General features: G+C 48.3%; 1 protein-coding gene across 3 annotated transcripts; it reads left to right on the forward strand.

Moving 5' to 3' along the window:
* The first annotated feature begins 5,319 nt into the window (after positions 1-5,319).
* Positions 5,320-27,146, forward strand: LOC309514853 (uncharacterized protein). 3 transcript variants are annotated; one of them, XR_014212216.1, is made up of 9 exons: positions 5,320-5,759; positions 7,838-8,242; positions 9,419-9,545; positions 10,565-10,678; positions 11,806-11,916; positions 12,469-12,582; positions 13,371-13,469; positions 23,744-25,753; positions 25,794-27,146. XR_014212216.1 is itself a non-coding variant. In XM_082192263.1 (8 exons), the coding sequence occupies exons 1-8, from the start codon at positions 5,526-5,528 to the stop codon at positions 25,108-25,110; spliced, it is 2,571 nt and encodes an 856-aa protein (XP_082048389.1). In that variant the 5' UTR covers positions 5,320-5,525; the 3' UTR covers positions 25,111-27,146. The 3 variants fall into 3 exon arrangements, 1 of the variants encoding a protein (XP_082048389.1); XR_014212217.1 differs by having other exon boundaries at positions 25,835-27,146; XM_082192263.1 differs by having other exon boundaries at positions 23,744-27,146.
* Positions 27,147-27,417: the final 271 nt, after the last annotated feature.

Consider the following 27,417-nt stretch of genomic DNA (forward strand, 5'->3'; position numbering starts at 1 on the left):
ACAGATGAGGAGGCTGGTCTGGCTTGTATCACACAGACCTGGGTGGGTCAACAGGGTGGAGTTGGTCTCACCCAGCTGTGCTCACCTGGGTACTCAGTGCACCATCAGGCCAGACTTGAGGGGCAGGTAGGGACATGGAGGGTGACAGTAAGGTAAAGGTAAAGGGACCCCTGACTATTAGGTCCAGTCTTGGCCGACTCTGGGGTTGCAGCGCTCATCTCGCTTTATTGGCCGAGGGAGCCGACGTACAGCTTCTGGGTCATGTGGCCAGCATGACTAAGCCGCTTCTGGCAAACCAGAGCAGCGCACGGAAATGCCGTTTACCTTCCTGCCAGAGTGGTACCTATTCATCTACTTGCACTTTGACGTGCTTTCAAACTGCTAGGTTGGCAGGAGCAAGGACCGAGCAATGGGAGCTCACCCCATTGCAGAGATTCAAACCGCCGACCTTCTGATCGGCAAGTCCTAGGCTCTGTGGTTTAGACCACAGCGCCACCCACGTCTCACTGTGGTCTATAGAGACTCTCTACCTCCAGGCTTTTGGTCCAGTTGAGGGTGGGAATCTAGAGTGTGTGTTCCTCGCATTGGGCAAATGGGACAGATTAGGGATTCTGTTGGTTTACTGCCCAGCAGTCTCCCTGCCTGAGATGACAGAGCTGGTCTCGGAGGCGGTGTTGAAGACTCCCAGACTGCTGGATCTGGGAGACTTCAACATCCATGCCAAGGCAGCTGGCTCTGGGGCGGCTCAGGACTTCATGGCTGCCATGAAGACCATGGGGCTGTCCCAACATGTCATCGGCCCAGCACCACATGGCAGGCCACACTCTGGACCTTGTTTTCTCAGCTGAGCAGGAAGAGGGTAATCTGAAGGTGGGGGACATTGACATCAGTCCCTTGTCATGTTCTGATCACTTCCTGTTGAGATTTAGGATGTCAGCACCTTTTCCCCTCCGCAGAGGCGGGGGACCTATTAGGAAGGTCCGTCCTCAGAGATTGATGGATCCAGTGGGGTTCCAAACGGCTCAGGGGGGTTTTCTGGCTGATATGACTGGTGGTCCTTGTCAAAGCTCTAGCCGACCTCTGGAACACCTGAATGGCCTGTGCTATTGATATGATTGCCTGTGAGTGTCCTCTCCCACCTTGTGGAGCCCAATTGGCCCCCTGGTATACTCCAGAGCTTAAGACGAGGAAACAAGCTGTGAGACGGCTTGAACGCAAGGGGAGGAAAGATCTGAATGAATGCAACTGAACACTGGTAAAGACTCATTATCGAGCCTACCCAGTGGCAGTGAAGGCAGCAAAGAAAGCCTACTTTGGTGCCTCCATTGCATCCCTATTATGTCATCCAGCAGAGCTTCTCTGGGTTGTATGGGGCCTTTTACAGGCTGGCCCAAAGGAGGTGATAGAACTAACTGTGACTTGTTTGCAAAGCATTTTGAGGATAATTGAAATTGAAATACTTTATTGTCACTTGTACAACTTGTATACTATACAGTGAGATTACACAAGCACCCCCCACTCAGCTCTCTTAGTCTTAATTCCCCTCGTTTACTGACACCCACCCACCAAACCCGAAAGTCAGTTGCCCTGTTGTTATCTTTTCATTCAGCAGCCAAACAGCCCACGGATAGCTGTTCTTCACCCTGTGCTTCTATATCTTCTGCCCGAGGGCAGGAGATCAAGTAAGTGCCAACCAGGGTGTGAATCATCCCTGAGAATTTTCCTCACTCTCCTGAGGCAACATTCTTCCATGATGTCATCCAGTGGACTTGCGGGACAGCCCATAATATCTTGTGCTGTATTCACCACCCTCTGTAGGCACTTCCTATCAGATGATGTCAAACCAGCGTCCCACACTGTGATGCAGTATGAAAGGACACTTTCTATTGTGGACCAGTAGTAGATCATCAAATGTTGATTTGACATCGTTCTTTCGCAATACTATGAGGAGATGGAGTCTTAACCACCTGGGTTGTACTGATTTTCCAAGTAATATCGCTTGCATCCACCAAGACCTTGACTCTGCTGTTATAGCAGATGAATCTCATGGGGTGTCCAGGGCACAGTCTAGTTCTGTTGTGTTGGATGAGTTTCCGTTGCTAAGGCTTGAGGATGTGGACAAGGTGCTTGGATCAGTCAGGGCGGCCACTTGCACTCTGGACCCTTGCCCCTCTTGGCTGATAAAACCAGCAGGGAGGGAAGAGCTGACTGGGCCAAGGAGGTGATCAATGACTGGGCCAAGGAGGTGATCAATTTTCATCAAAGCTTGATAGGATTATGTATATTTGGGATATGGGTGTGAAGCTGAATCTATGCCCCAAAAGATCTCCAAGTGTCTGCAAGTGGTCAGGCAAAGACACCCCCTGGCTTTAAATGTTGCTGGTATAATTTGTGAGTCAGTAAAACTTTACTGCCCGGGGTCACACTAAGATAAACATTCTGCAAGTCTTTCTATATTGGTTGTTGTTTGAAACTGGATAATTGAGATCTGTGAAGCCTCAACTCCCAAAGTAATACTTGCCTGTGCTTTCCCATCATACTTTTGCCATTTTTCAAAGTCATCACCATCATCTTCATCATCTGCAGGATCATTTGGACGACAGTGGATGCCACAAGGTTGAAGCAGATGGATATTTGTGGATGCAAACTGGTTGACATTCACCTTTGGAAGCCCATTGACAGAAGTTGGCAGGCTGAAGCCAAGGACAAAGTTGCTGGGCAGAAGCCAGTGGAGGTGTCTGAGTGGATGCTGTTGGATGGTAGCCATCCCACTCAGCTGTTTGCCTTTCAGGGACGTCCGAAGCCGTTGAGATTTTCCGCAAGACCATCCATAGAAGTCATGAAGAGAACTGCAGGGTTTAAGCCAGCCAGCTTTTGTTTTCTAAAGAAACAAATGCCTTTCCTAAATTATTTCTAAATACAAGGTCTTTCTGAAAACAAATTATATGGGAAATCAAGCTCTCTAGGATCATAGGACGCCCCTCCCTGGTAGCCGTGTGTTGTAAGAGAATCTTTGTTTTCCGTATATCCTGGTCTGGTCTCTGTTTATTTCCTGACCGGCTTGAGCCTACAAGACGCGCTCTTTCCAAAGGTCCAGTGTTCCTTAAGAAGCTGAACCCCTTAACAGAACCTTTTTTCCGTTTATTTCATCGTGTCACAGGAAGAAGGGGCAGTATCCACTTGTGACATCACAGGGAGTTATAGACGTCAGTTAGTGATGAGTGTCATTGCTTTGGTTGTGTTCTATGCGAGCAGGAGGCTTCTCCCAAGGTTTACACTGACCCTTGAACAGCACATTCCCTGTTTGCTGCAAACCTTGGGAGCTAGCAGCATGGTCAACTCCTGTTTTTGTCTGGAAGACAGTGAGAAGGCAGAATCCAGAAGTTGCCAGATAGAGAACAGCAGAGTGGATGGATTAGTACTTGACACACCAACAGGAATTTGGACGCTGGTAGAGAATCATCAGGAACCTCCTTATTGAGTGATGGCTTTGCATGAAATGGCTTGAACAGGTACCTTCCTGCTTCTGTGTGGCACTCCAGTTGACCATCTGCTGTGGTGAGGTCTACAGGGCCTGCTCCCTTAACAAGGCCTTACAATTGGAAGCCCATTGAAAGAAGTTGACAGGGCAAAGTGAGGAGGGAAGTTGTCCAATGCAGCCAGTGGAGGTGTTTAGGTGACAGTGGCTGCCGCAAGGCTGAAACCGGCTGATATTTGTGGATGCAAGCTGGTTGACAATTCACCTCTCTTGAGGTGAATTTGACATGGTCCACACCAAGGACAAAGTTGCTGGGCAGAAGCCAGTGGAGTGTCTGGGAGGATGCTGTCAGATAGTAGCCATCCCACTCAGCTGTTTGCCTTTCAGGGACGTATGAAGCCGGCGAGGTTTTCCCCGAGACCATCCATGGAAGTCATGAAGAGAACTGCAGGGCTTAAGCCAGCCAGCTTCTGTTTTCTACAGAAATAAATGCCTTTCTAAATTATTTCTAAATAGAAGGTCTTTCTGAAAACAAATTATTTGGAAAATCAAGCTCTCTTGGATCATAGAGCGCCCCTTCCTGGTAGCTGTGTCACTGGAAGAAGGGGCTGTATCCACTTCTGACATCACAGGGAGTCGATAGGCGTCAGTTGGTGACATCACAGGGAGTTACAGATGTTGATTAGTGACATCACAGGGAGTCTGTAGCCCATGGCAACAGCTGGGGGGCACCTCATTTTTAATTAAAAATAAAAATGACTGCTGAGGTGCCTTCACAACAAAATGTATGCAATTTTAATGAAAGAAATAACAACGGTATTATTAGGAGTCCAGGTTCCTGTCTTGATAACACAGTAAACGTACGTAATTAAAAGGCGGAATTATTGCAAAAACAAGCAATTAGCTCCGGATGGCTCTAGCCAAGCCTCCGGCACCCTCAGTCAGTTGACCCTTCTAAAGAATCCTTCCGTTTCTGACAGAATTAACTCAACCTATGACCTTTGCATTTCTAATGTTGTTTCCTGTCAAACACCCTCCCCCGGAGATGACTTGCTGGCTCCTTGGATCCTCTCCTCCTTCATGAGAAGACAGGTTGTCAATCTTCTCCTTCACACCTGCCTGTGCCTCTTGAGATCCGAGTCCGCATTCCAACATGGTCTCCGTGAGAGAAATCTGATCCTGTCGGTTGCAAACCGCGGTCTGCTGCCGGCTGCATTCCTAGGCTGGGAGCTAGTGTATTCATGACAGGGATAGTTTTCGCCGGCAGGTTTCCCTCAGTGGAAACTTCTGTGGGGCAGAGAAAGAAAGCACGTCCATTAGCCAGCCACGCCGTCAGGGGTCCGCTCAGTGCCGCAATGCAACTCCAACTCCCATCATCCCCTCTCCGGCGTGGCTGACGGCGCTAGCATTTGGACGACGGTGGATGCCATAAGGTTGAAGCCGATAGATATTTGTGGAGGCAGACTGGTTGACATTCATCTTTGGAAGCCCATTTGGCAGATGTTGACAAGCCGCAGCCAGATGTTGGATAGTGACATCACAGGGACTCCATAGCCAAGGACAACAGCTGGGGGGCCCACCTCATTTTTAATTAAAATTAAAAATTGATTAAATAAATTGATTTAAAATTGATTAAATAAATTGATTAAAGAAATTTAAAATTGATTAAATAAATTAAAAATAAATAAATAAAAAATAAATAAATAAAAAATAAATAAATAAAAAATAAATAAATAAATAAATAATAAATTAAAAATAAAAATGACTGCTGAGGTGCCTCAACAGCAAGCTGTATGCCATTTTTATTAAAATTAAAATTATAAATAAGCGCGGAAGAGTTCTCGCCCGCAGCTCAGGGGGAACCTCTGTGGGGAGGAGGAAGAGACCGCGTCCCATAGCCAGTCACCCCGCCCTCAGGGGGCCGCTCGGCACTTCAACTCCCATCATCCCCTCTACGGCGCGGCCGGCGGCAAGGCATGACGGGAGTTGTAGTACCTCGGAACCCGGCGGTTTCCCGCCCAAAACAACCGCCACCCGGGGACTGAGAATGCGGAGGCCGTTCGTTCCTCCCGCCTACTGGCGGCGCTGCGCTGAGCGGAAGCGGAAGCTGCCGCCTGCCGGTCTCGCGATGCGTCTCCTCGGCTTCCCGCTGGGTAGGCGCTGCGCCTGCGCAGTTCGGCCTCCGCCGCTTCCCCCCCCCCCACGCCCGCTGCCTCCGAGCGCTGCTCGCCTTGTCTGTCTGTCTCTCTCCGGAGCCATGGCTGGGGGGGCGCCTGTCCAGGTGAGGCTCGGGGGGCGGGCGGGAGGAGGGACACACCTGACGCGAGGCCTTGTGGGAAGCAGGGGGCAGGAGGAAGACTCAGCCCCCCCTTGTTTTACCTCAGAAATCTCAGAGGGGAGGGGAGGGTCGCCCCCCCCCGCTTTGTTCATTTCCCACCCCGCCCCCCCCCAAGTCCCTCAAGGCTCAGGGAAACGAGGGAAGCCCCCGCGGAAGCGAGGAAGGACCCTCCCCGTTCGTTTATTGTTTGTTTATTGGATTTACATAGCGTCCTATACCTGGAGGTCTCCTTTTTATAAACAATTTTTATTGAATTTTACATCATTATTTTTTATCGAGATACCCTGAGGTTTCAGGGCGGTTCGCAGAAAATAATAATAATAATAATAATAATAATAATAATAATAATAATAATTTTGGCTGGGTTTCCCCAGCCACTCTGGGCAGCTTCCAACAAAAGATTAAAAATAAATTAAATCAGTCCATAAAAACTTCTCTAAACAGGGCTGCCTTCAGATGTCTTCTAAATGTCAGAATATAAAAATATAAAATAGAAAGCCACAATATATATATATAATCAAAATATAAACAATGACACCCCACCCCCAAAAAAACCTCATTTTAAAAGGGCGTTTTAGGGTCTGGTCAGTGAGTTCTCCACGCCCACAAGCGGAAGAGGCGAAGGTCCTGTTCTCTCAGTGGGGGAAGGGGGCAACTCCAGAATTCCTTAAAAGTCCCAGATTATGGAAAAGGGAAGAAAAACCACAGGTCTAGGATGCTATTTGTTTGTTTGTTTTTATGGGGTGGGGTGGGTAGCACCAGACCCTCCACGTGTCCCTGTTTTCCAGGGCCAGTCCCTGGCATTCCTGTTATCAAATGTTGGAGGGTATGGGGTAGGTGTCATGTGGCGGGATAAATTTTTCCCTCCACCAGCCCAACATTTTATGCCACCTGGTTGCAGAAGTCCATCTGGGAGGTTCACAAGGTAAAAAGCACACCCCTGCTTGACTCCCCGTGACGGGGTGAGCTCCCCTTGCTCGGTCCCTACTCCTGCCAACCTAGCAGTTCGAAAGCACCTCAAAGTGCAAGTAGATAAATAGGTACCGCTCTGGTGGGAAGGTAAACGGCGTTTCCGTGCGCTGCTCTGGTTCGCCAGAAGCCGCTTAGTCATGCTGGCCACATGACCCGGAAGCTGTACCCTCGGCCAATAAAGCGAGATGAGCGCCGCAACCCCAGAGTCGGCCACAACTGGACCTAATGGTCAGGGATCCCTTTACCTTTAGCCCACATCCAATAAGAACCATGAAAAAAGACTCTGACAGAGTTCCTTTCTTGCATTGCTTCACTTGCTGCTGATCATCACATAAGAAGTGAGGACAAAGACAAATGCAGTTAAAGGTCACAAAGGGAGAAGCTTCTCTTGTGACTCACGCAGTAGCAACGATGATTAAATTGCATTTTGTCTCTTGTCTCATGTTGACTAAAGTCCATAATAAGGGTGGGGGCAGAGCAGTGACCCAGCTTGATTCCTCAGAGTGCCAGTTGTATGTATCGATACCCAACCATTCACTGGGTTTGTTCAGTACAGTGGTGCCCCGCAAGACGAATGCCTCGCAAGACGGAAAACTCGCTAGACGAAAGAGTTTTCCGTTTTGGAGGTGCTTCGCAAAACGAATCTATGGGCTTGCTTCGCAAGATGAAAATGTCTTGCGAGTTCCTGCTGGTTTTTTTTCCTCCCCCCCTTTTCTAAGCCGCTAAGCCGCTTATCAGCTGATCCGATCAGCAGATAAGCCGCTAAAAGCCGCTAATAGTGCTAACCCGTCAATGGGCTTGCTTCGCAAGACGAAAAAACCGCTAGACGAAGAGAATCACAGAACGGATTATTTTCGTCTTGCGAGGCACCACTGTACTTGCAAAATTACCACTTAACTGGCAGTATTTTTGCACCCATTTTGCCCAAGCATATGTCGCTGTCTCTGACATTTCAGAAGGAGAGAATGGGGTGGGAGGTGGGAAGGATTTTTCTGACGTCATCTGAAACGCAAGATGGCCACTGACTTTGGGTTTCTGTCTCCGCAAAGCAGGCTATGGAGTGTGATGCGGAGCCAAGGTCTCTCCTGCCTTTCCAGTCGCTTGTGAACCTGAAGCAGGCCACTACGCGGGAGATGCAGGTGCAAACGTCCGAGGCTTCCATGTGGGCGGCGGTGGCGGCCATCCAGGCCATCGACAAAACGGTTGACAACCACACCATGCGCTTGTTGCGCTTGGAGGGCAGGATGGGCTCAACAGAGAAGAAGCTGGGAGCCTGTCAAAAGACCTCAACTGAAATGGAGCACCAGCTGGAGAGCAAGTGGGCTGCGCTGGGGACCTTAACTGAGGAGTACAGGCAGCTCCAGAAGAGACTGGAGAATGTGGAGAATCTGCTCAAGAATCGGAACTTCTGGATCCTGAGATTCCCCCCTGGTGTGAAGGGAGAAACGCCCAAGGTTAGGAGTATTATTAATATCATTTATTAAATTTGTTTGCCGCCCTCCATCCATTGATCTCAGGGCAGTTCACAACATAAAATGACAATATAAAAAACACAAAATGCCATCAGCCAAAGGCTTGGTTGGCACCTAAAGGTGTATAAGGAAGGCTTTCATGCAAGTGCAAAACATTCTGCTACCAGAGCTAGCAAGCATTATTCATGCTTACTGCATGTAATTTTGCAAATTACTCCAGTGCTATAGATGCAAACAATATTATTTTGGACTGCCAGGAATAATTTGGAGCCATGAAAAATATTTTAAAATCCAACTATGAAACCTCCCTGTAGTCATTTGAAGTCTATCCAGAATTCTCCTCCATAGCTCATTCCAGACTCAAGAGATCAGTAAGCATGCTGTTTTTTGTACTGAATGCATAGATCGGTGATTCACAGTGCACTATTAATGCCCCCAGAATTCTTCTTGGCTTTCTGTGGGAATGCTAGAGGTTCTTCCTTTTCCTTGGGTCACAGCACCAAACAGAAAGTTGCTATCACAGTATTCCCCACATCTGTATTCCTGAATAATAGACATGCTTTCCAGATGTTTTAGCTCTCCTTGGCAGTTCACACTGTTTTCAGTGGGGCTGCAGGATGCTGAGAACTTTTGGAAACTAAATTTATTTTATCTCAGTGGTCAAAATGTGTGGCCTTGAAAACAGGATGCTTTTGTCTGCGTCAGACAAAACAAGTCCTGTTAGCACATAAAACTAAGCTCAGTGTGAACGAGTAAGTATGCCGGTTCACGGAAAGAAAACTGGCTGCTTCGTTCCTCCATGTTTTGGCTTCATGTTACATCCAAACCTGAGCTTGTGGTTTATCACCCACAGACAGATCACAAGTGGTAGGCCAAGAACAAACCTTAGCTACAACAAATCATGAGCTCAGGTTCATATGTAATACCAAGCCAAACCGTGACTTAGTTCCCAGTAGCAGGGGAAGCGGCTGTGATTTTCGCTCTGTGCACTGATAACACCTGCTCACTCACGTTTGGCTAAGTGTTATGTGTGCACCAGCCTCTCTTTATGTAGAAAGTGATTCTTCCAACACCATCCAGTAACATTTCTTGCCTACCAGTTAGGCCGACTGGGTTGGGAGTCAAGAGGGTGCTGAGCTTTAACTTATGTTGTTCCAGGTTCCAGTAACCTTCGATGACCTCTCAGTCCATTTCAACGAGAAGGAATGGGGAGACCTGGATGAGTTGCAGAAAGAGTTGTACAAGACAGTCATGAAAAGCAACTATGAGATGCTGGTCTCGCTGGGTGAGATTTAAGAAACCCTGAGTTAGGATATAATGGGATGCAGGCTCAAAGTTCTTACTTGTCTGGGTGATCATTATCAGTATCTTGAGAACTAATGTGGTTTAGTGAATAAGAGAGGCTTCTCATCTTTGATTATCTGCAACATGTGTGTATTAAAAAAGAAACAAAATAAGGGCATTTGTTGTCATGGAAGAGTGTGTTCAAGCCCCTGCTCAGGCAGAGAAGCTGCCACTGGACCCCTTTTTTAGTTTCTGAGCCATTACCATGGGTTCATAGCTCCAAAGAGAGTTTTATAGGCCATGCTGTCCAACCCATTGCTTGGTTCAGGAAATCCACAGCTGGGGAGAGCCTGGAAGTGGCAGAGCAACTGGGCTCCACGGCATCACAGCAGCGTGGCACAGGTATCCAACATATCCTGGGCCAGCTCAGCTTCTCCCACCCCTGGGATGCCCAGTTTTTGGTGGGTCACATGCACTCTTGGCAAATGAAGCAAGGAGGAAGCCAGTGGAGTCATTGATGGGGGTGGGAACGGAGACATCTGCCTCATCCGACACTCCCCTCCCTTCCCCCAGCATGGCAGATAAGGGATTTGGATTGCAGCAAAGCCTATTAGAAAGTCTGTAGCTTCCTTCCCCAACCTGCTACCCTTCTGATGTTTCGGACTGGAATTCCTATTGGCTCCAGCCAGCCTGTCCAGTAGTCAAGGATAATAGGAACTGTAGTCCCAGACATCTGGTGGTCACCAAGTGGGGATGGATAGCTCATGGGCAGCAGCCATATTTTGGCTAGTTTTGCACCTTGAAACACACCCATTCTTGATCTTGGGAGCTGTTTGGTGTTCAGCTCGAGGGAGGTTGCAGCTTAGCAGTAGACTGCACACTTTGCATTTGGCGGGGGGGGGGGACTCCAGTTAGTTCATCTTACAGATATTTTTTAATGGAGCCTTCGTAATTCTCTGAGCCTTTTGTTACTGAATGGCATGTGATGACCTCCTCTTTTCCCATTCATCGATTGAACAGACTATGCCGTCGCCAAGCCAGAGATCCTGACTCGGATTGAGCAGGGAGAAGAGTTGTGTGAGAAAGGACTTGGAGATTCAGAAGGCAGTGGTGTCCCTGAACAACTTGACGCAGGTGCGTTAGCAGGCCTCCGAAACACAGAGCAGAGAGTCCTTTTGCTGCCTCATCATAACAGAGATGTTATCTTGCAATTTCTTTTGACCTTTGCCACTGACTGTGTTGGCAGTATTTGGATATGACTTGCAAGTGAAGCCTGTAGACCAATGTGGGTGAGATCCAGCTCCTTAGCCCCACTCCTTTGCCTCAAAGGATATTGGTGGGAGGTTTTCCTCTGGTATGACACCAGGAAGGAAGAAAGTTGAGGGCAGGAAATGCTGCCTCAGTAATCCTTGTTGTGTATAGACATTGTGTAATTTCTGTTCTTTTACTAGATTCGAGTGATGGTTTTTTTCTGAAAATATAAAGTGCCTCTTTTCGGCTATGAAGTGGAATATAACTAATCTGAATGAATGAATGAATAAATAAATAAATAAATAAATGGGGACATTGGGCTGGAAGCCCCTCACTTGCACTTGAGTTGTACTCAAAGTATGGAAATGAATCCACGTGTTAAATCTATCTGTTTCAGTTTAAGGTGTTTATTTACTTAGAGGGCTTGAGGAGCAGAACTGATATTTGTGTTGCAAAAGACGCACCTTTTTCAGCACGTTGATTGTTTTCTTGTTGCCTCATATGCTTCATGCCTGTAGTGCTTTTGCAACAACCTTCATACTTGGCAAAAGCGTGTTTCTTTCCTATTACAAATGCTAATTTTTGTATCGGAAGAAGTGGCCTTGTATGCCCATGACGTTATGTTTGTCCTTGTGCACCTTTTGCATCAGTGTGTATAATCTCTCCTGCCCGTTGTTGGTCCTGGGTGATACCCTTTTAATTGCAGAAAGTTCTTGCATCCAGATTGGAAAGCCATCTTATTCCACCAGGCAATTTCTACATGCAAGACTGCTTGGAGAGCCTGGCCGTTTTCAGAATGTGACATGGGCTCTGTTGCGGCGCAGGGATGGTTAGAAAATGAAGACTTCTTACATGGGAACCTGGTTAGGAAAGTGATTGGAATGTATTGGGTTGTGTAATGAAACACTGAGAGTTTAAACCTCAAGTTTGTGACCAGCAGGTTGTTGTGTGTGCATGGTTTTCAGTGTTCATCAGCTGATGCACAGCAACCTCTTCTCTCTCCCATTCAGACTGCCCCGCTGCTCCAGTTGATGTTTCTTTGTGGCTTAAACAAGAGGTGGAGGAATCCCAGAATGGGGAGGCTAAGCTTCCTGAGGAGACGAGCAATGGCTGCCACATGGGTGAGTATTTAACTGCATTGTGGTTTCTGCTTAGCTTTTAGGCTGCCAAGCAAGAAAGCAGGCCCTTGACTTGAGGGCTCCCCTCTTCCCAGCAGGCTCTCTTTCATTATAAAGCCAGGATTATGAGGGAGCTGCTTACACAATTGGCAGCCTGCCATATTCATTTAGTCCTTTGTGGGCAGCTTTGGAGACACAAGGCATATTTTTCAGGTGGGACTTCAAAGGTTTCTCTCCTTCCTCACCTCCACCACAACCCCATGTCACCTTTGCTGTTTTAACTGGCTGGTCTTATGGGTTGTGTTGGACTTCACTGTGCCCTTTAGCATTGCCCCTTGAAACTCTTTCTTCCAAACCATCCATCCTTTTCTTTGCTTCTTCACCTCCTTCCTCTGACCTCTTTCACACTCTTCCCACTGACCTTCCCTGGCCCTCCTCTTTCTGTCCCCCTCTCTTGCCACACATGCGCTTCCTCCTGCTGCCTGTGGCTCTGGATAAGTTTTCTCCTTGATGGAGAAGAGCAGCGCCCTGTGACCTCCTCTCTCCTATGCGCAGGTTCTCCCATGGATATGGTAGAGTCATCCTCGTGGATTAAAGAGGAAGTGGAAGAGGTGCGCTTTGCTCCTGAGGATGGCCAGGAAAGAGACCTCGGCCACAAAGGCAGCCTGGGTGAGTCCTGTCTTCGATCTCCCTTGGAACCAATTACGCTTGTCTTGTTAGGAATGCATTGAATGCGCAAATCCTCATGAAGACATTGGAAGTGGGTGTAAAGAAGCTGATTTAAATTTGTAGTGACGGCTATAATATAATATAATATAATATAATATAATATAATATAATAGGAGGTTAAGGGGTGATATGATAGCCATGTTCAAATATAGAAAAGGATGTCACATAGAGGAGGGAGAAAGGTTGTTTTCTGCTGCTCCAGAGAAGCGGACACGGAGCAATGGATCCAAACTACAAGAAAGAAGATTCCACCTAAACATTAGGAAGAACTTCCTGACAGTAAGAGATGTTTGACAGTGGAATTTGCTGCCAAGGAGTGTGGTGGAGTCTCCTTCTTTGGAGGTCTTTAAGCAGAGGCTTGACAACCATATGTCAGGAGTGCTCTGATGGTGTTTCCTGCTTGGCAGGGGGTTGGACTCGATGGCCCTTGTGGTCTCTTCCAACTCTAGGATTCTATGATAACTGTTGCAGCAAACCTTCAAAGGCTTGCAGTCCTTATTCTTAGACATGCAAATTTTCTATCCCTGGCCATGTACCACCTTTCTTTTTCTTTTTCTTTTTGTTTGTTAACAACGTCCAAAAGCACCTGCCAGACTGCAGATTTCCCCCTGCGGTTTGGCTAGCTATTCTCCTGCCAAGATTCCCTCATGAAGATATTTCTCCTCTGAACATTGTGGAAAGAGTAGAACGGGACAGCCTTGGTTGCAAATTTCCTTCTTCCTCGACAGAATATCAAACTGTCACGGTGGACGAAGAGCACATGGCGGAACCCCAGGAAGGCATGTGTGCGCAGGAGCCGTTGTTCCTTGGTGAAGGGCCTAGCACTGGTGAGTAGCAGGACTAAGGTTTTTTGGCTCTTGAGAGCATTTGTCCTTAGATTCCCCCTTGGGTGGGGCTGGTAACCAGTGGCGTAGCGTGGGGGGTGCAGGGGGGGCGGGCTGCACCGGGCGCAACATCTGGGGGTTAGGGTTAGGGTGCGCAAATCCATGGGTTAGGGGGCGCAAATCCACGGGTTAGGGGGCGCAAATTACTTGCCTTGCCCTGGGTGCTGACAACCCACGCTACGCCACTGCTGGTAACAGCAAGCCTTCTGGCCCAGCCAGAGTGCTCTGTCTTCCCACTGTACTAACTGCAGTGTTCTGTCTCACCACCAAACTGGCACATAGTTTGAAGCAGGAAAGCTGCATTCCTAAGCAAATTAAGGGGGAAGATGTACCAGAGAGCAGGACTGTGATGGGTGGGGGGGCTTCTGATATGATGAGCAACGACTTGCGGAGCCTCAGGGCTCGAAGGCGATCAGCCCCTTGAAACAACTCCACATGCTCTCACCTTATGGCAGCTTCTTCCTGCTTAAGGGTACCAGGATTTTGGGTGCCTTCTCACAAAACCATTTTTCATTTTAAAGGACTGGATGCTCTTTCTCTCGTGTCTTTAAAATGCACAGCCGTGAGGGGAATCGGGGGATCAGACTTGCAGTCACACACGTTTATTGCAGGAGGAAACAGACTGAACTTGTACTCAATGGAGAGAGACCTCTGTGACTCCTTTAAGATTTAGTGTCCACAAGGTCTGGGATCACTCAGCAGAGTTTTAGAAGTTAGAAAGTAACTAATGGGGAGAATGAACATCCTTGCACACAGTGGTAGAAAGGATGCACGTGGGAAACGCAATATAAAGTTTGTGGGGAGTTAACTCTCACCCTCCTTATAACAGCTGAGTCATTTTAGACTTGCTCCGGAGTTCTGAGTCTTAATTGTACCTCCTGCATTTCAGAATGTTTTAAGATGCGACAAATATTTGCTCAGATTAGTTAACAGTGTTGGGAGACTTTCAGGCACCTCTTAATGGTATTCATGGCAATCTTTCCTTGAGCCCACCTAACCAGGTGTAACCCCAAAGCTATTTTTCAAGCTGCCACCACCTATTCCTGCTCAAGACTAAATTCTGGTGTGTCTGGGTTGTGTTTTTTAAAACAAAGAAGTATAGTGGTACCTCGCAAGACGAACGCCTCGCAAGACGGAAAACCCGCTAGACGAAAGGGTTTTCCGTTTTGGAGGCGCTTCGCAAGACGAATTTCCCTATGGGCTTGCTTCGCAAGACGACAGCCCATAGGGAAATATCCGGGACAGCGGGGAAGCGCAGCGCGTCTTCCACACTGTCCTCGGACCTCCTCCGAAGCCGGGCGGTGGGGCGGGAACGCCTCCTCCCGCCGCCGCCGGGCTTCGGAATGCTGTCCCGGGGTTTTTTAAAATGCTGGGGGTGGGAAGAAAAGCCCTTGCCCCCCCAGCCTTCAGAAGAGGTCCGGGGACAGACTGTCCCCGGACCTGGTCTGAAGGCGGTTTCCCTAGGAACGCATTAATTGATTTTCAATGCATTCCTATGGGAAACCGTGCATCGCAAGACGAAAAACTCGCAAGATGAAGAGACTTGCGGAACGAATTAATTTCGTCTTGCGAGGCACCACTGTATACATAGGAACAGAGGGCAGTCCTGCTTTAAATTTCTAATAGTCCTGATAGATTCCAATTGAATCACACACTTCAAATACCTCACGGGATCTAAAAAATAGTTGGGAGGAGAAGTAACTGGCAAATAGCCATCTGCGCAGTCGATTTGCACAGCAGTCAATGCCTGTTTGGTGTGGTTAGAGTGTTGGGCTGGGAGACCTGGCTTCTAGCCCCCTCTCAGCCGTGAAGCTCACTTGGCAACCTGGGGCCCAGGTACTGCCTCTTAGGCTTATGTGCCTCACAGGGTTGTTGTGAGGAAAAATGGGGAGCGGGAGAGGCAAAATCATGCATGCCACGTTGAGCTGCGTGGAGGAAAAGTGGAATATAAATAGGGCAACAGAAAAAGAACAAATATATAAATAAGTCAACCCTTAAAATTACAGTTCCAATGAAAACAACTCACTACGGCCAGGATCCAAATAGACAGTGCTCATGCCAGGGAGAGTAGGAATTTTCCCTGCTAAAGAGAGAAGCCACTAATCAATTTGAAAAGCCGCTTCTCTCTCTTGTGCCCAAGATAGTACGAGATGCTGCTTTCTTCGCATGCTGATCTTGGGCACGCACCATTTTTGTTTGCTGGTTTCTGCTAAGTAACTAACTTCAGCTTTGTGTATACTTTGCTAAGAAGTGGAACCTCCTTAGGGCCTTTGCTCTCTTCCCCAGTTGCTGGTTTGGCAGGGATTTGCGGCATAGTGTCTTCTCGGAACGGCAGAGGGGATTGGTTGGGACAGAGCCCTTCTAGTCAAAGTGCGAGCAATGAAGCGATGCTTCTTCTAGAGCAGAAGAGGCAATTGCCGTGGAAGGTTGGAAAGTGTGGCTGCTGTGGTGGCATGCTAGCAGATCCCAACACTTCCTGGTCAGGCAAGCTACAGGCAAGGCCAGGATCACCAAGGAAATCTCACACTGCTCATTCAGTCCCTGAGAACCAGAATCCCATTGGACATAAAGAGTGACAAAGCCCTTCCAGATCTTGCTGAAGCCCCTGGCTGCCAGAGGAACCGAAGCTTTTGCAGCGAGCTAGGCTGAGTTTTGCTTGCAACAAATGGTCCAGAAGCAGACGCCACCTGAAGATGTCTCCTGCGGGAAATGCCACAGTTCAGAATGGTGCATCTTTAACATTTCCCTCAGAGGGAGACGTAACTGCTGACATTTCAAGAACTTGAAAGAAGCCTAAATGTCACCTCTCTCTGCTGGATGAGTTTGGGAGGCACTTGGCACTGGGAAGAAGAACTGCAAGCAAGTTGTATAATGTGGAGGCTGGCATCAAAATGTCTCTGCTAGGCCAGATGTGGGATGGAAGTCTTGGAGCATAGGAGTATGATATAGAAGGCCACGCTTCTATCTTCTGTTTTGTGTTGGGAAGCCAGAGTGGGGGCTACCAAGGGAATCCATTGAAGCAAGAGATCAGTTGTTTGCTACCACTTCCCCCGATGAATTTTTCTGCGTTACTGAGCGCCCCAACTTGGTAGCTGTTCAGCACAGCTTTGTGTGTCGGGAGGCTCCACCAAACTGTTGCCGCAGGCAGGAGTCTCTTGGAATGCTGCCTTGAAAGCTGCCTGCCAAGAACTGCGTGAAAACTGGAGGAAGGCACCAGAGAAGAGGCAGCAGCCCAAGACCCAGTGGCTTTTGTAGGCTCCCAGGCCCAGCCCAGTTTGCCCAGTGGGTCAAGGAGGCCTGGGAAAGTGTCTCTGTGGACATGACAACCCACAGCCCAGTCATTTATTGCAACAGCTGGTTCAGACTTCATCCAGGGCACAGTCATTGCTGTTGCCAGGAGGTGGCGTGGGGGAGGGGACTCCTGCTTTGGCCTGCATCCTAGATAATGAAGGGACTAAGGGGAAGGATGCTGACAAAGTCAGCTTCAAATGAATGCCACTGATAGTTCCTTCTCCTGAAGCGAAGACATCTTTAGGCTTCAAAAACCAGTTCAGGTTTAATAAAGCCGTTAAATTATTGTTAAATGCCTGAGTGCAAGATCTTTCCTTCTAGTTCATTTCCCACGCGTAGTTCTCCCGCTTATGACCCAGGTAATAAATTAAAGCAACAATAATAGCAAATAATGGTAAATGTATTGACTTGCTGTGGTGAAAAATCCAGTGCTTATAATAGCTCTATTGACCTGCCTTTTTTAATAAAAAAAAAGTTATTTGGAAGAGGCTCCATCGTCTCCCAAGGCAGCTTGTTTCATTCTAAAGTCAAAAGTGTTCTGTTGCTTCTGTGAGATGTCTGCAGATCATTTGTTTGCTGGAGCCATTGGCAGGTACCATATCCCAGTTGTACTTCATTGCTCCTTCTCCCCAGCTTGTGGTATGTGCTGTGCTCTGGCTAGTGCAGTTTAATCTGGTGTGGGTGTGGAGGGGCTGTGGAGGCTGATTTGTAGTTCGTTTCCTCTTAGACTGGGTTACCTGGCCCTGTAGTGACACCTTCCCTGATCTTATGGGTACATGTTGAACGATTAGCAAGGTGCCCGCTGTAATGATTCTCCCCCTCCCCAATATATTCCATGGATATCTATTAGTACAGTGGTACCTCGGGTTAAGAACTTAATTCGTTCTGGAGGTCCGTTCTTAACCTGAAACTGTTCTTAACCCGAAGCACCACTTTACCTAATGGGGCCTCCTGCTGCTGCCGCACCGCCAGAGCACAATATCTGTTCTCATCCTGAAGCAAAGTTCTTAACCCGAGGTAATATTTCTGGGTTAGCGGAGTCTGTAACCTGAAGCGTATGTAACCCAAGGTTCCACTGTATTGCATTTAAGGCTTAAAAATGTGTCATAGTCTAGGCTGGCAATAGAATAAAGCTGTGAACTTTGGATTCTCAAACTTCTACTTTCTCTCTGATCTCCCCTCTCACGACACTTTTAGAAATAATTGTCGTGTGTGAGCAGGATGATAGCATTGGGACAGCATTAGACTGGGATCAAGGAAGGAGGCGCTGTAATACAATGCCAGAAGCTAGGGAAACAGGGCGGGAGGGGGGGCTTAATTCCACCTGTGAATGAGGTGGTACAGCGCGGTTCATTTAAGGGAGACATTAGCAGAAAGTGGGGTTTGCAAGTTTGGAAGCGGGGAAGGGCGGGGTGAGATTTAGGTACTGAAGCAGAGGTGGGAAGTTTGGCAGGGGCATACAGGGAGAATAGGCCGAATATGGATAGTTTTCCTGCAAGGACAGGGGGGATCCTTTGTGGGTTTTCACCACCCATTTCTTCACTGCCAGGAAGTTAAAACTCTAAGAGGTTCATTCAAGTCCCTCCCAGTTTCACTGCCTTCCACTACTACTCCTGAACATTTTTCTGGTAGTACCTAAGGCATGGCAAACACAATTTTATAACAGAAATGTTGTTCCTCCGCTCCTCTGTCTTTCCGATCCCTTTGGAGATCCGTCCCCCCTTGTTCCATCAGAGGGAAGGGAGAGGACCCACACATCAGCAAGCAGCGGAGGGGACAAGGGAACTTTGCAAAGACTCCTCAGGAGTCCTCAGGGACCCAGAGAGCCTGTGAAGAGGAACCTCAGGGAGTGAATATCTTTGACATAATGGGCCATGGTAGAGAGAACCACACACAGAGAAAGAGAGAGTTTTTATAAGGCAGTGTCTGCAAGCATTGGAATGGGAGGCTTCCTTTTTTCATAGTTTGCAGCAGACCCAGGATCATGGTTGCAGATTTATTCCCTTCACGAAGTGCTTGCCCCTTCTGCTGTAATGTGATTGTAAAAACATACGGGCTGGAAGAGATCTTGTGGGTAATTTCATGAAGGAATCTCATGAATGCATACCTGTTGGGTTTTGGCTACCCATGTGGGTTTTCTGGGACACATTGGTGATGAGGACCCAGCAGGAAACCCTGGGTCCCTGTTCACAGATCTGTCCAGGGCAGCCAGCGTTTTCTTGCGGAGAGCAAATTCCTGTGTTACGTTTTCACCTTGACTCTGAGGTTACAAAACTTCAGGCCCCGGTTCTGTGAGCCGCTTTAGTTCTGTGAGTTGGGTGGCCCCTTCGGCCGTCTCTTGCACCTTCAGGAAGTTCCCTGTTCCCGGTCTGGAGGGACAAAAAAAACATTGTTTGGGGCCGCAGAGTAAGAGCTTCCTCTTTGCTCAGGTCCAGCCCCCTTTCTGACTTGGGTTGATGCCGCTGGCGACATGGAGCACGTCCTTCGCGAGCAACACCGAGGGCGTTTTTACGAAATGATGGAGGAGATCTTGTCCACCAAGCGAGAGGACAACAACAGTTACATTAACCGCGAAAGATACAGGACTTTGATCGAGGAGGTCAAGGAGGCGAAGAGGCTCCGCAGCAAAAAGGGCAAGCATTACCGCCGGCTGAGGCGCTTCAACGTCCTGAACATCGGCGAGGAAGAGAAGCTGGTGGTGCCCGTCTCCCCTGGGCACACTGAGGTGGTGTACTTTGTCCAGTACGAGGACTTGTTTGACATCCTGCACGCGGCACATATTGCCATCGGCCACGGCGGTCGGACCAGGATGCTGAAGGAACTCAGCCGTAAGTACAAAAACGTCACTGCTGAGGCTGTAATGACTTACCTGAAACTTTGCGAGCTGTGCCAGAAAAAGCAAGGCGGTCCCAAGAAGGGCTTTGCCGCAAGGCCCGCGTTTCGCAGCGAAAGGGATTCGCATTGTTCGTTTGATATAATTTACATGTAGCAGGACTGGGATGCAAACTCAGAACAGTGCATCGGGATCCCCTGAGAAAAGTGTTCAGCCTGGACTGCTGCAACCAGGTATTTTTCACAATCCCCATTCCGTGTTTTCTGCGCTGCAGAGAGCTTGTATTTCAAATAACTGAAAAATTGGTGCTTGGGGTGGCGCCGTAATCCTTAACGGGGAGCCACGGACTGTCGAAACACACAAACGGAGACATTTGGAAACAATAAGCTTGGTCAACGGAAGCAAGACGAAGTCTGAAACAGTATCATTCAAAGTGTGAGGATTTCATCGCATCACGACGGCATGAAAAGGATTCCTTGCAGAAGCTGCCTTTGGGTGGTCCCAAATGGTCTGGCGTCATTAAACTTGATTTCAGATAATTTAAGGACTTTGAGGTCTGTCAGAACAGGGTGATAGTAATTCAGGCGTGCTGATTTCGGTGCAGGCTGGTATCGCTTCAGCTCACGCCCACAAAATTGGGAGGTCACTGAAACAGCCGTCAGCACATGGAGACCTATGGAGAGACTCTCAGCTAATGTTAAAAAAATAATAATATTTGTAAAAATAAACTCCAGGTAGGCTTCAAGGAAAGTTGTCATGAACACCAGAACCTTCTGAGGATTGCACAAAAAGCAAAAACTCACAAAGGACCGAGTCTTGGGAGAAGAATTTCCATTCTGAGGCTTATTGGGTTCTAACAGGCTTTATTTAAATAAAATATAAACAAATAACAGGTTCTGTTATTTTAAAAACCAGTTAGAAGGTTCCCCCCCAAACCAGCAGTATATACATTTTGTTCAATAATTAAATAACAAAAATGGCAATGCCAATTTGAAAACATTCTGATCTAAGTACTTCTCTGCATTGGGGAGTGGGCAGGGAAAACGACTTGAAAGCGTGGGTAACACAGGGCCTCATCCTGTAGTTCATTCTACAGTGCAAAGTTTTCAGAACAGAACTTCAGCCAGAGTTTGCTTAAAGGACTCCACCAAATATTTGCCTGTTTTGATTTTGGGCTTCCTCCTGTTGCCTTAACCATAATTTTTTATGTGTTTAGCCTGAAGTTAAAATGCCTCTGCACCTCCCTGCATTAGAAACCCACAAGTCCTTTTGCCTAGTAGAGATTCTTCAGGGCAGGGCCTGCTTTATAAAGTTCCTGCTCCTCAGTTTGTGAAACAGGCTCTCTCAGAAGTGTCCCATGGGAGTTCTGGCGAAACCCTTCAAAACTCACCACCTCCTGTTCTTGAGTCAAGTGCAACTTTCCCACTAAGTCATTCAAGGATTTTATTTAGTTGTATTTATAAATGTTCATATATTGTGTGCGTTGATTTTGTAAATGAAGTATTTATTTGATTTTTTTATATATGTATATTTTAATATTAATCAATGATCCTGTCTTTTTACCCATTGTTGACTGCTTTGATTTCAAAGAAAGCAAGTTTATCAATATGCAAGTGAAGCAGAGGCATTCGTGGTGCTGCAGCTAAATTGGCCTCCTCTGCAAGGCTGTAACTAAAAATGCTGACGTTCTCCTGCTTCTAAGAATCCTTCGGGTGGATTCTGTGCCTAGTTCAAAGTCCTTTGAACCCCTTCCAGGCCTGTACTGATGACTGCACAATCTCAAAAAAAGATAATTCTGGGAGGAAGGGCAGTGGCAGGAATCCTGTGTCACTCCCAGTGTCACAAGCCTCTGCCTCTGCTCTAGTAAATAAATATATTGTCTGCCGATGGTCTTCCTTTGTGCTCCGCTTAAGAAGAGTTGTTTGTACGATAACAAAAATAAATAAATCCTAACGCCCCAAATGACAGTGAACATCAGTGCTAAAAATGTTATAGTGTAGTAAAATGGTGTTGTTTGCTATTAAATACCGATTAGCTTTGCACCTGCTTGTTTTCTTCACAGTGATGTCAGGTGGAATGTTAAGAGAAATTCTATTAAATTCTTTTGTTTGAAAAATGGCTTGGCATAATTCATTACCGAGATAACTTCTCTGGTTAAAGTTTGAAACCAGAAAGGTGTAAGAACATAAATTCCACAGTTCAACTATGTGCCACATGAAGACATCACTTCTTTTTGTATAGCTCAGTTGGTAGAGCATGAGACAGGGTTGTGAGTTCGAGTTCCACATTGGGCAAAAAACATTCCTGCCTTGCAGGGAGTTGGACTAGATGATCCTTCTGGTCCCTTCCAACTCTACAGTTCTGTGATTCTACGATTGTATACAGGGTTGAAAATGTGCTTCATTTATCTTCTCCGTTGACAGCGACAATTGCACGTTTTAAAGTCATACTAAAAAGTAATTAAGGTTTTTCTACAACTGCTGCCGTTCCCTGGCCTGGCTTGGTAATCGTTAGCACCGTTAACATTTGAGCATTTGGTCTTTCCCACAAGCTTAGTAGTAAATTTACTCTTTTTGATAATGTCATTATCAAACTCCCAGCAATACTTCTGAACATAATAAACTACTGCAAGTGCCATTGTGTTGTTCGGCATAGCCAGTGCAGCCTACATTCTTGGCTTTCATAACTGCTCGCGTTTCAAGGAAAGGCAAGCTGCGACAAGGCTTTCCACACCAGTGACTAAGCCCAGAAGGCCATGTGTGTCATCAGCAGCCCCTCGACACCTCATGATGCTAGAGGAAGCATGGCAACCGTACTGTGATTCTGAATATTGCTTTTTGTAGGGTAGGGGGCACTGGGGGTAGGTTTATAGCAGGGGTTGTCAACCTGGTCCCTACCGCCCACTAGTGGGCGTTTCAGGATTCTAGGGGGGCGGTAGGGAATTCTATGGCACAAGCTGAATCCTTCCATCGAGCACTGCGGGGCGGTAAGGAAATTCTACCATCAAGAAAGATGCGTTAGTGGGCAGTAGGTATAAAAAGGTTGACAACCCCTGGTTTACGGAGTCAAGAAGGCAGTGACTCCCAACGGTTTGGGAACCACTGTTCTAAATAAAATGAAGGTGTTGGGCTTCAAAATATAAAACCCATGCTTTGAATAGGTCCCAGAAACAAACAGGCAGCTTGTGCTACTAGCATGATAGTGGCCTCCCTCAAACAGCTGCTTGCGGTTGGCCATTTCTTCCCTTGGTCTGATTTGGTGGCTGTTCCTGAGCCCTCTTCAAATGCAGCCTTATATATGCAGGTTGGACTTCCAGTTGGTATCACCAAAAAGATGGGCCAGCGGGTGGTAGGGGAGACCTCAGCGTCAAAAACCGAATTACTCCTGTACGCCCCGACTCACAGCTTATTCAGGGCTTGTGTTCCTGTGTCTCATCTTAAGTCAGTTGAGCAATGGCAAAAAGTTGCCCTCCTCGAGAGTTTATTTGCATGCTGCTTTCCCCTGCTCAAAGAGCCTCACAGCAACATACAGACTAAAACCTAGCATCTCAAGACGTTGCGTTAACCATTACAAAGTAGAGCATAATTTGTTGTTGTTGTTTAGTCATTTAGTCGTGTCTGACTCTTTGTGACCCCCTGGATCAGAGCACGCCAGGCACTCCTGTCTTCCACTGCCTCCCGCAGTTTGGTCAAACTCATGCTGGTGGCTTCGAGAAGACTGTCCCACCATCTCGTCCTCTGTCATCCCCTTCTCCTTGTGCCCTCCATCTTTCCCAACATCAGGGTCTTTTCCAGGCAGTCTTCTCTTCTCATGAGGTGGCCAAAGTCTTGGAGCCTCAGCTTCAGGATCTGTCCTTCCAGGGAGCACTCAGGACTGATTTCCTTCAGAATGGAGAGGTTGGATCTTCTTGCAGTCCAAACAACAGCAAAACTTACACTAATGTCAGCAAGACCAGCAAAACACTGAAATGCCTTAACAATAGAACCCAAACATCCATATAGGAGCGAAAACAGGGCAGCTTAAGAGTCTGCTGTGGGAGAGAGCTTTTCCTGTGTAACGCCTGGTCCCCTTCTGTTCTTATTCTTTTCTCTAGCAGAACAAGAAACTTCAGCAGAGACGCAGGAAGACGGAAGCCGCCGGAAGCCAGACTTGCTCATTGACCTGTCGGGAAGAACCACCCCTCCCAGCCCTGGGCACAGTCTTGCCTGTGGCGCTGAGCCTGGTGCCCAGCCCACCAAGGAGGAGCCGGAGAACTTTATGCAGGAGCTGTACTCCTACCTGGACTGCGGGAAACGCTTCGGGCACAAGCGGTCTCTGCTGGACCACGAGGCGCCCCACCCCTTCCAGTGCCTGGAGTGCCACAAGAGCTTTGGCTGGGAGGACGAGCGCCAGCCGGACACCCACCCCCCTGCCACCTGCCCTGAGTGCACCCAGCGCCTGCGCAAGAAGCGCTCCAGCCTGGCGCACGTGGCAGATGCCCAGCCCTTTGCCTGCGCCACCTGCGGCGCCACGTTCAGCCAGTGGTCGATGCAGCTCCTGCACCAGAAGTGCCACGGGCCCCACAGCCACTCCTGCGGCGACTGCGGGGCCGGGGCCGGGTCGGCGCAGGAGCTCCAGCGGCACCGGAGGGCCCACGCCGTGGTGGGGAGGGCCCACTCCTGCCTCAACTGCCCCTGCAGCTTCCTCTCCTCCTCGGAGCTGGCCGCCCACCGCCGGACACACACCTCGAGCTGGCCCTTCACCTGCAGCTGGTGCCAGAGCACGTTTGCCAGCCGCAAGGTGCTCTCCGAACACCAGGAGCTGCACGTGGCGGCGGCGAGGAAGGTGCTGCCCCACGTCAAGCTCAGCTTCAGCTTCAACTGGCGCGAGTTCCTGGCGGAACAGATGAAGCACTGCCTGCACTCCAGCTGCTCCCCGCGGCAGGCGCTGGCCGAGCTGCTGCAGAAGAACTCGGAGCTGTGGCCCTACCCGTGCGCCGAGTGCGGCACCCACTTCTTCAATCAGTGGGCCCTGGCCAACCACAGGTGCGCCCCCTCGCCAAAACCGCACGCCCAGGTCATGGCAGGGGGCGGCAGCGTGCTTTGGCAGGGGGCGGGCGCAGATCTGCCCCCAGCCGTGTTCCAGTGCCCCTCCTGCGGCCTGGGCTTCCCCCAGGAAGAGTCGCTGGCAGAGCACCTGCCCAGACACAGCGGCGAAGGGCGCCCTTTCCAGTGCCCCCACTGCAAGAACAGCTACCTGTGCAAGGAGGCTCTGGCCGGCCATGTGCAAAGCCACTTCACCTGGCGGCCGGCCCACTGCTACATCTGCGACCGGGATTTCGCCCAGCCGGAGGAGCTGGTGGAGCACCTCAGCACCCACGTGGTGGAGCACCCCTACAAGTGCGGCCGCTGCCACAAGAGCTTCCTGAGCCCCTTCCTGCTAGGCAAACACTTCCAGCAGGAACATGCTGCCCTGGGGTAGCCGCACGTCCGCAACTGGTTCACTCAGCCTGAGCTGCTGGAAAGAGCACCTGCTATCCCGCGCTGCCAGGGACCCCTTCCAGGGCGACGGGGGAGAGAGAGGCTGTTCTTGCCGGCGCTGCTGGGGGAGTGTGGGAGGAAGCATGCAAAAAAGGAGTCGTGCCGGGTGCAAATGGGGGAAAAGACAGAAGTGTCTTCTCTAACAGGTTGCAGAAAGGGTTTCCCAAACTGAACGCGGCTGGAAAAGACTTTGCTCAGGTGGAAAGGGCTGCCTGGCTGTCGAAGGGTCTCTGGTTCGCCTTCCTCTTGTTCCTCCTCCCCGCTGCGATCCTTCAGTATCGCTCTCAGACTGTGCTGTTGCTGCGGGAGTTGCAATCAATTAACTGGCAAATCGCCTCCCGCATATAGGTCCCGAGGTCTGCTTTGAGGTCCTTTAACAATCACGTGGTGTGCATTTTATATGCATCCTCAAAACAGGCAAAAGGATTTTCAAAAGCAGGACGAGAACAACCGAGCATAGGTTTAAAAGCAACGCAAAATCAACGGCTAAGGCAGAGAACTTTTCTCCTAGCTTGGAAAGCTTGCTGGAACTCTCGCGTTCTCACTTGTTTCCGGAAGGGGCAGGGAGGGGGGGTCTTCTGGGGGTTCAAGCCACAGTGCTGTGGCGTGTTTAAATGTCTGCAGCCACGTGGGTGGGACAGATTGCAGGGTCCTGTTTTATCTAGGGGAGATCCATGGGGTTGACTCCTTTACGGATTGTGGGCCCCTGAGAAAAGTGCCTCCCTCAGTGCTCCTGCGATGAGATTCTTCCGTTCCATTTGGAATGGTTTTATGTGGTTTGTAGTACTAATGGGTTTAATGTTTTTTTAAAAAAACAATAATGGCATAGTCTGTTGTTGTCACCTGCCCAGGGACCTAATAAATAAATCTTATAAATAAGTGTAGCGCTTGAGGAGCCTCTTGGGAGTTGGGGGCATCAGTCCCTGCACGAACAGCGCTGTCTTTCCAGCAAGGCTGTGGCAGTCGCACTCCAGAAACCTGCAGTGTCCTCTTTTTGCGGGACTCTGGAACACAGGTCACCAGGGTGCCGTATAGAACGCAACAAGCACAGGGGTTGCAGGGCGAGGCAGCTGGAGCGAACACACGTTTGCATGGAGGGAAAATTGCAGGAAGTTTCAAAAGCAGGGAAGCCTGGCCTTTTCTCTATTTCGGAGCCTGCAAAAGGGTTGTATTACGGCAGCAACAGAAGTGTGGGAGATGGGGGAGGTAGCATGCTCTGTTCCCTTCTGAGCAGCCCAGTGCCCTCCGGGTTTATTTATTTTTTGGACTACAACTCCCATCAGCCCCTGGCATTGGCTGATGGGAATTGTAGTCAGAAAACCTGGAGGCCATGCTGGCTACCTGACTTCAAGAGCTGCGTTTCAGAGATCATTTTACTAGACATCTTTTCATGGAAAGGCTTTTGCTCATGCAGTCGTACTGCGACCAGTAAGTTCATTCTCATCACCACCTTTTCAGGAGCTACAAGGAGCATAAAATTGGGCATGGCTTGATCAAGATTTTTATTTTATTTTATTTATCGTTTATATACTGCCCTATGCTCACAGGTCTCAGACCCAAGCCTGCGCTACCACAGTTGCTGCCCGCCATGAAACACCATTGACAGGATGGGCAGCAACAGCTGCAGAAACGTTCTACGCGAGAACATTTTATGCTCTTGCTAACCATGCTCTTTGAAATGTGCATTTTCTATTTGACTTCCTTTCGTAGTGTTTTCCTTTGAAATGCCTTAAGATATTTTTTTGTTAACTTCACTGCGTCAAATGTGCATTCCTTTGTAATACTTTTATTTTGGAATCTTTCCGATAATATTTCAGTTTCCTGTTAATTAAAGTATGCTTTAGATGTATACTTTATATTTGACTTCCTTCTTTGGTGTTTTCTTCTGGATTGTTTTCTTTGAGGTTTTAATGTATTTCTCCCCCTTAAAAATACAAAACGGTATAGAAATGAAATAAATAACAACAATACGAACAACAGCAGAGAAGTCTGCATTTCTTTTTGTGCAGGGACAAACAGAACCCTTTATTACTGTATTCATTCATTGCTTTTTACACAAAAACGTCTCAAAGTAAGAAATAACACGGATAAATTAACATCCAAGTATAAGAACTAAAAATAAAATGAAATCTCACAGAGTTCAGGCATGAAAGGACCCTTCAAAAACACTGGACATTTATTTTTTACTTCTGCCATTTTCCTTCAGGTGGAGGAAACTGCACAGATTTGCTTTGGACGATAAAAGTGT

This window comes from Podarcis vaucheri (assembly GCF_965113315.1).
Source record: "Podarcis vaucheri genome assembly, chromosome: 12".
Lineage (NCBI taxonomy): Eukaryota > Metazoa > Chordata > Lepidosauria > Squamata > Lacertidae > Podarcis > Podarcis vaucheri.